A 15,138-nucleotide genomic window follows, 5' to 3' on the forward strand; every position below is an offset into this window, starting at 1 on the left:
TGTAATAGAACTCAACTTATTTTGTAAAGTGTTTTGATTAGGGTTAGAGCGCTTCTCAAAATTTCATGGTAAGGGAATTTTATCCACCTCATTTTCTCTCTCTCTCTTCTCTCTCTCTCTCTCTCTCTCTCTCTCGTCTCTCTCTCTCTCTCTCTCATCTCTAATTATAATATATATATATATAATATAATATATATATATATATATATATATATATATATATATATATATATATACTATATATATATATGTTAGGATTCTAAAATAGGTTTTTTCTCTTTTTGAATTGATATATAAAATCTGAAAACTCATGAAATATATAGTTTTTTTTTTTCATAAAAGATGTTTTACAAAGTTTTTCTTCTTTTTGCCTTAAGTGTGGGAATGTGTTGTGAATTTGATGGTGATAAAAGTGAAGTCATATAAATAGACTCCAAGAAGCCTGTAATGACTGAAGTGCCCCACTTAAGTTTCTGTGAAGATAATAAGAAAGAATTGAAAGTATGAGAATGTGTGGTTATATTAGCAAGGTTTGTGTATGTAGTGCATAGCAGGTTGAGTGAAAGTAAATTAAGAATCCACATAGTTCAAGTCCATTTTCTCAGTTTTTATATTTTTGTAAAGGTATTTATGGTCACCACATAAACTTGTCATTTTCTGTCTTTTGTATGATAAGCAAAGGAATTTTATTCATCAGAAGTCGCTTTTTACATCTTCGCTGATTAGTCCAGCATACTCTGTAAGAGTTCAGTTGTACTATGAAGATAACCTCCTTTGTTATTTTTATATTCTCCTTCGAGCACCAGGTAGGTAATACAACTAACAGACTGCTTTGCTTGGTCATTTTTCAGCTTTCTGCTATACAGTAGCAAGTCCTTATGTTACTTGTAAAGGCCCCTTTGATTTATTTTATGACCAGGTTTTAGCCTGTTAGGAACTTTGAAGATGAAAGAGTCCAGATTTATACAAGGAAGCAGCACTTCAGCTTAACGGATGTTTCAGTGGTCTGGCTTTCTGATGATAAGTAACTGAGTTTGACATGGTTAAGTTATTCTTGTCATTCAGTTTATGAGATTGTTATAAAAATCTATCACATCTAGAATGTCAGCGCAGCAAAAAATAATCATAAAGTAGCTGGTAAGTACAGAAGTCTGTAAGTTCAGCTCTGTCAAATTGGGGTGTTGCTAATGTACTGTAATACAGCCCTTATGCTGAAACTAATATGATGGAAAATTTATTTTTGCTTTGTACTTTATCTGTAGAAATTGAAAAATACAAAAAAGTAATACATCTCCTGGAAGTTAAAAGCCAATCACATAAAGAAATAAAGATAGATTATATTTGGAACCCAAAAGTTACCTTCTTATGCATTTTTCTAATGAGTATTCATTCTTAGAGAGTGATTTAAGTTGCCAGGAATATGACTGACAAGCTTACACAAATTGGAGGCCAGTATGTGGAAAAGAGAAGATGAGCAAAGAAGTGAGAATGAATGGATTTGAAGATAATTTGGTGACTACATATACTCTGAATTTTAATGACCAGCCCGTTTAGTATTTTAAATTATTAAAAAAAGCAGTAAAAATAAATAAAAATATAATATAAACTGATATTTTATTTGCATACTGTAAACAAATAAAGCAGAAAAAGAGATAATTGATGAAAAATAAAGTGCTCAATTACAGGTATTCCTCTACATACAAACTTTCAAAGGTACAAACTTCCATGTCCACATGATGTATGGGATACAGTATATGAGTTTTATTTTGGGTATTTTGCTGCCACTTTTTCAAGGAAAGAGTAAAGATTAGCATTAATTTTCTTTATAAAGATCAAATTGTCTTGTGTAGAAAGCGAAGCTAACAGTACCACATCATGCTATATGTAGCAGGCTGACTACAATGCTGGATGCTTAGGCAAACTATTCAACTTACAAACCAGCTCTTGGAATGGAACTGGTTTGTATGTAGAAGATTAGCTTATGTTAAGAAGGGAACTTGAATGCAAGAAATGGGTAGCCATAGTACAGATAGGCAAAGAACAATAGTTTACAGCCACAGCCTAATGTAGAGCAACTAAATGCACCACTTACAATGACATAGCAACTACAGTTAGGAACATAGACACTAGATATTGAGAATAAATATATCCCTAATTAAGCTCCTGTTACCAGTACTCTGTGACATGTACATGATTAAGCTTTTGTCACCAATGCTTAGTGAATTTATTATCTATTATTCACCCAGCTATGTTATACTGAATTAATTAAGTGTTTGCAACAATAGTTGTATCATCTGCATATTGCACGTTCTGAACACTTTGCTGTTAGTTAAGTTAAACACTAGACTAGAGAAAATCTACACCTAAAATTTCACCATGAACTGCATACTGTCTAAGTGGAGTAAACCCTTGGCCACGTTACAAAGTGTAATAAGTGTAAGAAACAAAATTGGTATGTAGACCTTGGAAAGGTTTTAAATCATAATTGTATATAGAAACATAATGTTAAAAGTAGAACTGGTAGGTTGATGTTATCCTTGTTACAGTATTTACATTTGTTCTTAGGTATACACATAGTTCTCATACTGAATCTTTTGAAGCTTTCTTTTCCATTGAGACTACCCTGCCTTATATAGTACAGCTCAATTCACCCTTGTTTCGTATATGACCTCTGTGCATCCCAGTGGATAACAGCGCTTTTAAGTGATGTTAATCAAGTACAGTTTTCAGAACTTGTGTTTAGTTGATTTCTTAATGTCACTTGTTTCCCAGCTGATGACGAAAGCCTATTACTACACATGCTTAAGCGGACAAATTTTCTGCTAGTTCATTAGCTGTTGTTGTGAATGCTTACTGATGACTCATTGTATAGGAGATTTTTAATGATTATTTTTATTTCCCCTTTGTAGGTGATGTTGATGTTTACTGTGCATAAGAGAGGAGTTTGGTTTTATAGAACTGGTTGTGTGTGACAAAGACGATTTTTTTTTTATACAGAGGTTGTCCTCCCTTCTTTCCCCTGTATCATTTTTATTTTATTTTGCTTTTCTTTTTCAATTATTGATTATCTGTTTCAGAGGACGGAGGTTTTACTATTCCCCCTACTAGATGGACGATTCAGGAGGAGGAGGAGGAAGTAACGAAAACAGGTGGTTTCTGATCGATACATCTGTAATTTTGATGATGGTATTAGCATCATTATTTTTAAGTACTCAGATAACTCTTTTCTGATATAGTAGTATAGAATAGGTTCATGAATCTAAGAGTGAATGAGTTTGTTTTTATATATAAAAGTTTGAGATTAGGACTTTTTTTCTTCTTTTTTTTTACTTGTATATTAGCTCTTTTCATCCTTGACTAGGTACATCATCCATCCTCTTGGGTTTTTCATTTTATATTTTGTCTTGCATGAATGTGTATGACTGAAGAATGGACAGGGTGTGACAGGATCAGCTTTAAATCAGGTAATATATTTTTTTTTTCTTCTTAAGAAATTTTCTTTCTTACAGTTACTGTTATCTACATATTTTCTTTTTTTTATGAGGTGTGGATAGTTTTATGTAAATTTAAGTACTTAAATCTAATTGGCAAAGCTGATCTTGTCCCCATCTTTGGAATGGGCTTAGATTTAGAGGTAAGCGCATCTAACCCTTCCTTTTCAGATCTTCAAAGTAGAGAATCGCAAATCACTGAGTATATTTAACTTTTTAATGAACAACATCCTAGATCCTTGCATTCTTTTAACACTGTGTAAAGCTATCTATATGCATAAAAAGCTTACGTATATGGCAGGGGCTGTATTTGTAGTGACAAAGTAACAGAAACTTTTCATTGCATTATGATAGCCATTTTCTGTTGTATAGTATTATATTTTGTTGTTATTACTGGAATTATTTGCTTCCTGACACATCCATATTTGAACGTATTAGAATTCTGAAGATATATTGTCAGTTTAGCACCAATTAATGGTTCTCTCTCTCTCTCTCCCCATGGATATTAGCTTAGATTTGCAAGAGTTTCCAAAGATTCATTATGTTAATTGGGCAGCTATTTAGAGTAAATCTTGTATAAGAATTCCTTTCAATTTTGAATACTAGGTAAAATGTGCAGAGATTTTTAACCATAAATTATTCAGTTTGGTGGAATTGGCCTGTAATATGCAGTAGACAGACATTTTGTACTGTCTTTTAGTTACTATTGATCTTTTTATTTTTTATTATAGATGACTCTGGAGAAGTTAGGTATTTTCTTCAGTCCTTTTGATTTTTATATATTTTAGTTTTTGAAGGCATTTCGTGTGTAATTAGGAAAGTTTGCAAGGACTTATCAGTATAATAGTATTTACATCTCTGACATGAATTGACTGATTCAAATTAATCAGGATTTGTGATTCTCTTGTCCTCTTATGGAATTTGACCTTTTAAAAAATTAAAAGCATTCAGGAAAAGATAAAAAAATTAAAAAGACATTGCTGTTAAAAAATAATGAAATATTAAAAAGGGAGAATAAGAAATTGAAAGTTAAAAAAAGTGTTAATATCAGAAAAGAGGAAGGTTGTATTGAAATAAAAGATTGTTAAAAGTAATTTTATTTATATATCCTTTTTTAGATTATAAGTAAAAAGCATAAAAAAACAGAAGTAAATTCTCTTTAATAAAAGAAAAGGTAAGCAAAGTAGGTGAAGAACAAAGAAGCACAAATTGCAAACTGTTTAACAAAATCTAGTGTACCGATACAAAATGGGCTAGCAAGTGAAAGTGAAAGTTTCAAGCAGAAGGATGCAGTAACATAGCCATAAAAACAAAATGTTATTGTACTATAAATCTGAATATATTTATGTACACTAATATAATGCTTAAAAAAAATAAATATCAGTTGATAGTTAGTGACAATACTACAATACTACATATATTACAACTTTATTTTGATAAACTGTGTTGACTCTCCAAGGTTGTACATCCTGTAGGTGGTTGGTGCCATCACTGTAGGCACTACTTCGGTGTTTTGTAGCATCCCTTCATCCCATAGCTGCAACCCCATTCATTCCTTTTACAGTACGTACTTCAGTTTATATTCTCTTCCGTCTTTCAACCTTCTAACAGTTATTAAGTCCAAGGTTTTCCTCTTGTTACACCTTTAAACCCTTTTTCCCCTCAATTTCCCTTTTTAATTAAATGCTGAATGATCATATAGTAGGTCCCAGCGCTTGACCTTTGCTTAAATTTCGTAGTCCATTCCATTCCCTGGTTGTACACATTCTTATGGACGAAGTAAAGTACATAACAAAAAGTAATGGTTACAGTCAATATTGAGCATATACACTAAAGATTAGTAAAATAACTAAGCTGTAATAAAGGAGAAATTGTAATTCATGTTTAAAACTAAATCTGAGCGCCTCAGTGGCGTGATCGGTATGGTCTTTGCCTGCCACCTCGGTGGCTGCGAGTTCGATTCTTGGGCATTCCATTGAGGGTCCGAGACGTATTTCTGGTGATAGAAGTTCACTCTCGACGTGGTTCGGAAGTCACGTAAAGCCGTTGGTCCCGTTGCAGAATAACCACTGGTTCCATGCAACGTAAAATTACCACATAAACAAACAAACAAACAAAACTAAATTTGCTAATTGTATACGCTAAGAAGTTTCAAGTCCAATTTGTAATGAGGATTTGGAATATGCATTGGAGTTTTTAAATCCTCTCCACACACACACTTCTATCCAAGTCAGAATTGGTGAACCACCATTTCTTACTTGGATGGGAAAGCATAAGATATGAACTTGTATTTATCTAAGAACAGTGTGTATAACCCAGATCAGCGTAAGTAGCATGTAATAGAGTATGTAAGATAAGGTCCCTACTATGCAATATACAGCATGCTGATTGGGTACAATGTTTGTACAGCAAAATTCCTTTGTTTATTCATACTCAAGAGGTCTTCAAAGTGTTCAAAAAAGAGAACTTATTGGAAAAAGGGCTTTATTATTAAATAAGAAGGAATGTAAATTAGAATCGATACACCCAAATTCGGAGACGTAAGCAAGAAGGACTTTGTTCCTTGCTTAAATTTTTAAGATGTTAGTGGTATGGTTGGTTTGGTGTTTGCTTCTTGCCTCGGTGGTCGTGGGTTCGATTCTCGGCCATTCCATTGAGGAGTGAGAGATGTGTTTTTCTGGTGGTAGAAGTTCACTCTCGACGTGGTTCGGAAGTCATGTAAAGCCGTTGGTCCCGTTGCTGAATAACCACTGGTTCCATGCAACGTTAAAACACCATATACAAACAAAACTAGGGAAAATAATCCACAGTTACTCTTTTCATATAAAACCAGCAAACAGTAGCAGAAACATCTAGGTCAGCAAAGAAGATTGCAGATGATTGTTGCAGTACAGTCCCCATAGAGGGTTAGTGCCGTCATTCTGTAGGCATTACTTAAGGTTCTTTGCACAGTCTTCGACCCCAAGCTGCAACACTTACATTACTTTTATTATACCTCCTTTCAATTTATATTCTCTTCTATCTTACTTTCCAAACTCTCTTAACAAAGGATTCAGTGCAACTGCAAAGTTTTCCTCCTGTTACACCTTTCAAACTATTTACTGTCAATTTCCGTTTCAGCACTGAATGGAGTCATAGGTCCCACTGCTTGGCCTTTGCGACAAACATATTGAAGTTACTTTACCTCTGTGCCGCAGGTAAAGATTTTAGGAGTACAAAATGAACTTGACTTTCTCAAGTCTCCGTTTGGGGGTAGCGCCGTCAATACACCTCATGTGGTGCACTGTATGCATTACTCGAGGTTCTTTGCAGCGCGCCTTCGCCCCCTAACTTTAACCCCTTTTATTCCTTTTACTGTATCTTCTTTCATCATGTATTTCTTCCATCTTACTTTCCACCCTCTCCTAACAATGGATTCATGGAACGCCTGTCGATTCGTTGGGCACGAGTACTTTCTGCTAGAGAATCGGCGGACGTATGTTTTGGCTCTATTTTTGAAAACGTGCAGTAATGGAATACCCATAAGTTTATAAAAATGTTAAAGGGGGAAGCTTTGGGAATCGGGGTTTTGGGTGGGGGAAGCCACGGACACGGAAATGAAAATGGAAATATTAGTTTTTGTTGAAAATGTGCCAAAAACGGTAAGGGGGATGTATTGGGAAACCGGGGTTTCTTGGGTGGGGGGTTACAAAGACGACAGAAATTTACACTACGAAATGCACGAAATGGCTGTGTGGTTGGCCCCCTACTCTGCATTCGTAGAGCTGTTAGCCTAAGAAAATGTTTGGGCAAGAGATGCATAGGGAACAAAAACAAAAGAGACCCACGTACCTAGTAACCAAACGAACCCACCTAACCCCGCTTAGAACGGGTGTAACACTGTTTTCGTTGGCCTACTTTGGAAAAAAAGAGAAAGACGGAAATCCACGAAACGGCTGTGGTTGACCCCCTACTCTGCATTCGTAGACCGAACATATGGGGTGTTAGCCTAAGCAAAGGTTTTGGCACAAGCTGCATAAAAAAAAAAAAAAAAAAAAAAAAAAAACTAACTAAAAATGACTGTAATGAAACTACGTAACCCACCTAAGCCAAGTTAGAATGGGTGGACTAACTATGTTTTCGTTGGCCTACTTTGAAAAAAAAAATTCGAGAGAGACTACATATCCGCGGACGATCGATTTATGTGTGCCGACATTTTTAAAGATTCTTGAATCTATCAATTTATGTGTGTTGTCAGTAAGGCCGCAACGGAATGGCGCTTCGCGCCTTATCCGCATTTTTAAAGATTCTTGGCAGGCACGACAAGTTTTGGCAAGAGGTAATATTGCGCTGCGCGCGCTTGCCACAGGGGTCACAGTAATATTCTTTGCAAGCTCGTATGTTCTGGCAAGAAAAATATGCATCAGTAAGGCTGCAGCGGAATGGCGCTTCGCGCCTTATCCGCATTTTTAAAGATTCTTGGCAGGCACAACATGTTTTGGCAAGAGGTAATATTGCGCTGCGCGCGCTTGCCACGGGGGTCACAGTAATATTCTTGGCAAGCTCGTATGTTATGGCAAGAAAAAAAAAAAAGTATAAAACCGGACTTACCTTTGTTGGATTGGAAATCGGAATCGGCAGACAAGTCGGACGGGTGGAACTAAGGCTGGAAATCGGAATCGTCAGACAATTCGGACGGCTCGAATCTTCCTCTCTTCGGGGCTGGATGGAGTGATTTTGGCGGGATCGGGCCAGATGAAATTGGGGGAACAAACACTCGTGTTTTGAACGGATCCGTTTGGGTGGAGTGATCTATCAATGATTGTTGCGTTTCAGTGGAATTAGACCGCATTTTGACGGGTGTTGAAACTACTCTATTTAATGGATAGGCATGTTTAACTAATTCTAAAAAGGCTTTAAAAGGACAATCTACATTTGAAAGGTAACGCTTCTTAATGCAATACATGGAAAAATATGAACTATATACATTTTTTACTGTACCACTTCTAGGCAAAACATTCCGTTTCAAGACCCGCCATGTGGATTCTATCGTGTTTGTGTGTACAAATGCACTTATCGTCGGGATCAACCAAATGTAGCGAGTGATTTACGTTAAGGTGTGTTTTGAAATGCTGACTTAAAGTGTGGTATGATTTCCAACAATCTGAAATTACGGTTGACTCTGGATGAATGTTTTCAATTAAAATTGGGAGGAGTGTTTCTACAGATCTATCGGGAACAACTTGAAAGAACGTGTCCTTTGTTTTTGCGATCAATCCCGCCAAGGACCCAACAACCATCGACACGTCTACCTTTATGGAATTTTCTCTTCCCAAATTTGGAGTCGTCAATTTCCACGATGTGTCCTGGCCCCCCGATTTTCTGGTTGTCCTGCACCAAAATCTCAAAACAAACTTCCCGGTAGAAATTGTACCAATCGACTATGGGATGGTTGGAACCGATACACAGAGTCATCCGTACATATTTCTGGGGAAGTTCGTAAATACAGCAATGGATCAAGCTCAATATAGTCTTGTAGGATAGGTGTGACCCAGAGAAGAAGGAACCAGTCCGAATTGCTTTCAGTTTCCGACATCGTTGAACGTTACACCGCCACTGGAATGTTTCGCCATGCTTGACCAGGGCGAATGTGCCTTCATCACACTTAACACACTGACCGCTGAAATTGTCAATATGGCCACTTTTCATTAAAAATATTAATAATGACCTTTTGTCATTACATAGTAGCATCAAATCAATTACCGATACCGGATTGGCCGCGGCAAACTGTTCGTGAGTGGGATCGCACGAGGTCGCGGGAGGGCACGAGGACGAAGCCATGTCGGGAAGGACAGCAAGAAGCGACTGGGAAGGTCGCATGGCTTTTTGGGTCGGGCTTGGGGTCGCACAGCCGGGCACACGAGGTCGTCAGCTGTTCCGGGTGGAACTACTTACCTCGGCGGAGGGATTTGCGGCGCGGGCAGGAGTTATGAGGCCTGCCCGACGAATATGCAGACAACTCGGATTCATAGTGCAACTGCAAGGTTTTCCTCCTGTTTACTCTGAGTATACTTTTCAGCGTTGAATGACCTCATAGGTCCCAGTGCTTGGCATTTGGTGTAAATACTATATTCAACTATTCAATATTTTCTCAAACACTGGTTATTCCTCTATTTAGTATACTTAATTTGTATGACCAAAGATTATTGGGCATCCTCATTTTCTCCAAAAATCTGGAATACCAAAACCATATGGAACTGAGATAATGACTTGGTTGTTGTGAAAAGACGAGTGCACAGTTTCCTCGACTTGAATCTACCACGTCCCCGACTCGGAAGTTCTAGAAAACATGACTGGCGGCAAACGGGTGATGATTGTTTGTAATTAATGCTGGGGTCACACATTCACATATCACGACGGCGTATGCCCACGTATGTGGATCGTGGGCATCATCACGGTGAAATGACCTTGAACAGCTGGTAAACAGGACACGGGCTAACGGACGTAGAGCCAGCACCGTAATTTGCGCCGCAAATGTACACGCAAAGAAAACAAGGTCGGACGTCTACCTGGAACTTATACTGATAGTGTAATGTTCTATGTACGTCAACTTCATGTTGTTACCTCGCCGACCATTATGGGGCTGTAGGGTACAGAATGCCGGCCTGTAAACAGAGCAGACTGTAAAGAGATGGAACATGTATGAGAGAATGTAAAAATATTGCATTCTGAAAATCCAGGTTGTAAATTCACTTAGGTAGAATTCTGCATGTACTGTAAAATATTGTATATTTTCAACAAATTAAAAAAAAAAATTAAGTCAGACATTATAATATACATACCATTGGCAGTCCCAACATCTTTGGCTTGTGGTTTGAGGAAGTAGAATATGTTCAATATCCACTTCCTGTCCGTCAGTCGTCTTCCATGTCGCTGTTATCACTGTATCTCATTCAACTCCGACTCCTGTAGGTGGAAGATGACATTTCCCTGACCTGAGTGGCTGTAGGAGTCTTCTCCGGGCCGAAAGAAAGTCCTGCAAGAAGATGTGACGTTGATGGTCCCTTCCTTGGTTGTTTTAGGAGGTTCAGCATCTTAGAGGAAACTGCTGGTCTCGGGAGATGGAAAAAACAGCTGACCTGAGGGGGGTGGTGGTTGTATTAAGCCTGAGGGTGCTGACGTGACCTTTTATACCACGCTACAGCGTTGCCATGTCGTACAGGGTTGTAAGTGTTACAATCGGTTTCCCCGTAGGCTAGAGCGCAATTAGGAGGCCCACGTGCTTCGCGGCGGAAAGAAAACGACAGCGAACAATGCAGGTGACCCTAGCGCCTACCCTGCAGTAGTCACCGTGGGTCCCACGAGCAATGCCTGGAGCTACGTCAGGTAACATTTGGCGTGACCATCCACGACTTGTTTTGAACATTTCAAAACTGGAGCGGGCTACGGCGCCCTAGTCGGCGGGGCTTAGAGCCTGGACGACCCGTCACCGTACGTCTACGATTTTACGTGTTTTACGTTATATTTACGGTTTACCTGACGTAAGCTGTTGCCTACTACCAATTTCCGCTCATGCGTGGGCGTGCGTGCGTTGATACGTGAATGTGTGACCTTAGCATAAGGCCTGTCTGACCAGAGTCAAAGTATACAGGGTCTGCTCACGAGGCGGTACTAAAACCTATACCCGCCCCTTGTGAAACGTCATCAGTTACAAAAGGACCATATCTTTATGAAACTATATTTACGATAACATTTTCATATAACTATTTTTTGCGATGGCGTTCTTTTATATAAATTTTCCTTTTATTGCATGTTGCCGTATACAACGTTAAAGTACAAAGAATGCTCTTTCAAATGATATATGGCACATTACAATTACAATTACTTTCAAACCCACAAGCGCGCACAGAAAAAATTATCTGTGCACACAAAAATGTGCAATTACTTCATCCGTCAACCTACATACATTCACGTTTCGTAGCGTAGCTGACTAACGGATGATGATAGAAAGAAACTGGAAAATGGATTAGAAAGCTGATACAATTTACTATATAATGCATAAATAAAATTGATAGGTGTTCTCAGAAATTTTCGAGGAATTCTAGGTCAAAAACGGACCAAATTTTTTTAAATTTTATGTAAATATTTACCACATTTTTCTTATAATTTTTCATCTTGTTACATTGTGCCATATACCATGTAAAAGTACTTAGAATACCCTTTCAATTGGTATGTGACACATTACAATTACAATTATTTTCAAACCCATAATCACGCACAGAAAATATTATCTTCGCACGCAAAAATTAAAAAAAATTATGCGTTCGGGGGAGATCTGAAATCTAGCCCCGCCCCTTGTGAAACGTCATCAGATACATCCAGCCAGACTGACGAATAACTTTTTGTACTCTTTTCGAAAATATCATAATCGTTTGAGGCATGCATAATTAATACTTTTATGCATACAGTTTGTGTTATATGTAAACTTACGTGTTCGGAATTATATTTATGTGATGTGAAGTGCTAATGAGAAATTTGCTGGAAATGTGTTCCCTGTATTATTTTCATCATGTATTCCTTTGATACCTTATATCGTTTATGATGTAATTCTTATACTTTTGATATTGTTTTCTTTTTTGTGGTCAAGTCGTGCAAATGTAACTGCCATTTTTTACACTGCCTTTATCCACATTTTCCTTGTATTTTTTGCATAAGTATTCTTAATAAGATTTGGAAAATATATATAATTAATCTATCATTCTAAACTTTAGCATAAAAAAAGTTGCTTTTCAAAGTGAGGTATGAACACATTGACGGAACTAAATACATTTCTTAAGAATTATTTAAAATCTTGATAATAGTACTACCTGAAGGAGAGAGAGAGAGTTCATGTAAAAAATTGGGATTGAAGAGAATACAGCAAACCAGTATATAGGTAAATAAATAAATAAGTAAAGAATAAACATATGAAGAAAGCTGGAGTTTCTATGTGTATTCAAACTGGTATATTTTGTGCAATAAAACAAGGCTTGGTGACTAAATGACAGAATGGGTATTTAAAGAATCAAATATGTGACACCTCTACAGATTTTATCAAGATTTTATGAAAAACACCGTGTGATATGGATTAAATGTATAAAAACCAAGGGTTCTTTAATTTGTGGCGTGACAGTATTAGCTCCGCCCCCACTGCCGAGTTGAGCAGACCCTATATACTTTGAATGGGTATTAAAAAACATAAAGCATGTTACCTCTTTACAGATCTTATCAAGATTTTATAAAAAAAAAAAAAACATGCGATATGGATTAAATGTATAAAAAATAAAGCCTCTTTATGTAATTCAATGGAGAAGCACGGACAGTGTTACTCTTGTGACGTCACGGTATTAGCTCTGCCCTCACTGCCGAGTTGAGCAGACCCTATATACTTTGACTTTGGTCCAGGGGAGCGGACGTGATCGTCGGGGAGCGCGGTAGATTGGCAAATTCTGCCGGGTTAATATGTGAAGTGAGTGTTGTCCACACGGCAGAGTTGACGAATGGGTGGGCTTGCCCGACGACGATGGCAGTACACTGTTGAGTGTCGTACGAAAAACATGTTGGAAAGTATTGCTCAGAAAAGAAATTGTTTTGGTGCATAAGATTTGGGTATGTATAAAGAAAAAGACGAGAATGTGGACCAAAGATTGGGTAAATAGGAGAAATGTGTACAGGAGCCATACAACAATAGTAGTAGTACATTACAATATGCCTATGAACATGACTATAAGAACTATAAGAGAATGAGTGAAAATACATTCCATCATGGCCACCAATTCCATACACTCCTAGCAAAGGTAGAGCCATGCATCCGAAAATAATATACAAACATGCGACACAGCAGAGGCGAGAAAGAGAGAGGAATTCGAATAGATATAAAGAAACTAATTAAAAAGAGAGATACTAGAATTCAAACAAATGAAGTAACAGCTATTAACACGATCTACAAGACCTTACCTTACAGACCTTACATCTTGTTTCGGTTGCCCCCGTCGCATATTTCCCAAGTCTGGAAGAGTTTAGGGATGGGGAAAATTAGGACCAATCAAAGCTTGTGGAGCTGATCCTTGACGTCACAAGACACGCCTATTCAACAAACGATATATTCTTCAAATGAGATACACCGTGAAATATATTATGCGTTATTGGCTTCTCCCCCTTGGTAATAGTGCTCAGTCCCTCTTAATTCCTGCTCACAAAATCGATATTTACTGCATAAATAATATTTTCATGGCAAGTGGCTGTGTCTAAATTATATACTTGAACATGTGTGTTTAAAGCCATTTAGAAAGAGTTACGACAACACATGGGATGAATAAAAAATATACGATGGTAAAATTGATGGTATGGTAAAAATGAAGGTATATGACCTGTAATTAGCACTACAGACAGGAGGCCAAAAACTCGCAGCACTTCGACTCCCATCAAGAATCTTGGACTTTGAAAGTGACGGTTTTAAAAGTATGGAGCATGGAACGTTTTTCAGGCGTTACTGCCTGTTATTTCAGGCTATAAAAAGGTATTATGTACAGAACTAGAATAATAATTGCCTTATGCTTAAAAGATAGGTGGAGGATAGTTTTTATGACAAATTTACGTATCCCGTAAGGGGATAGTGCCGACAGTACACCTCATCTGGTGCAATTACTGAAGGTTCTTTGCAGCGTCCCTTCGGCGCCTAGCTGCAACTACTTTCATTCATTTTACTGTTACCTCCAATCATACTCTCTTCCTTCCATCTGATTGTCCACCCTCTCCCAACAATTGCTTCATAGTGCAACTGCTTTGAGGTTTTCTTCCTGTAACACTTTACAAACCTTTTGCTGTCAATATCCGTTTCAACGCTGAATGGCCTTAGTTGCCCCAGTGCTTGGCATAATGCCAAAAATCTATGTAAAAAGAAATATTATGCACCTAATTTAAGGAATACATTTGGCCATTGAGTGTGAGCTTGGATGAAAATAGTCGCATACTCATATACTACCGTTATCCCTAGCTTTAATTGATATGTGTTGTATATTTGCATAAAATTATCTGTTGAAAGGGAGTTGGAAAAAAGTGTCATCCATATTTACTTTAAAGCATATCACAGTTCTAATAAATTTATGCATCAATTCTGCTCTAGTTCAGCTTAGTAAAATGTCTACTGTAACTCCGTAAACGGGTAGTATTCTGTACTCATATAATTGCTAAAAGTATTACATACTAATGAAATACTCATTTTGATTCTTTGCACACAATGAATGACAAGTACGAAAGGTTTGCTAAGAATATTAAATAAATTAAATAATCAGTGTTTTCTTTGTACACAATGAATTTTAAGCAAAAATCCCGTAAGGGCTTGCTAAAAATATTCAATACTGAATTTTAATATAACTTTTTATTTGTTTGTACACAATGTATGAAAAGTAAAAAATCAAAAGCAAAAATTTTTAAATAAAATCTTTTTATATATTTGTACAAAATGAATGACAAGGACCAATCAGGTAAGGACATCTGGAAGGTTTTATGAAAACGGAATCTACCTCAAAAAGGCAATTTTTTACTACAGCTTATCAAGTACACTTTGAAAAACAACCGTATTCAGATTAGCTACTGACAGGATGACTTTGTCACGTAACTATATTTG

The 15,138-nt window shown here is 37.1% G+C and overlaps 1 protein-coding gene across 1 annotated transcript in view; it reads left to right on the top strand.

Moving 5' to 3' along the window:
• Positions 1 to 4,585, top strand: part of LOC135215538 (polyadenylate-binding protein 2-like) — a 175,224-nt gene extending 170,639 nt beyond the window's left edge. The window contains exon 6 of the mRNA XM_064250370.1: positions 3,078 to 4,585. Within this exon, the coding sequence (XP_064106440.1) occupies positions 3,078 to 3,108 (31 nt within the window). The 3' untranslated portion in view covers positions 3,109 to 4,585. The remainder of the gene's footprint in view (positions 1 to 3,077) is intronic.
• The last annotated feature ends 10,553 nt before the right edge of the window (positions 4,586 to 15,138 follow it).

Source organism: Macrobrachium nipponense, chromosome 5 (genome assembly GCF_015104395.2).
Source record: "Macrobrachium nipponense isolate FS-2020 chromosome 5, ASM1510439v2, whole genome shotgun sequence".
Classification (NCBI taxonomy): domain Eukaryota; kingdom Metazoa; phylum Arthropoda; class Malacostraca; order Decapoda; family Palaemonidae; genus Macrobrachium; species Macrobrachium nipponense.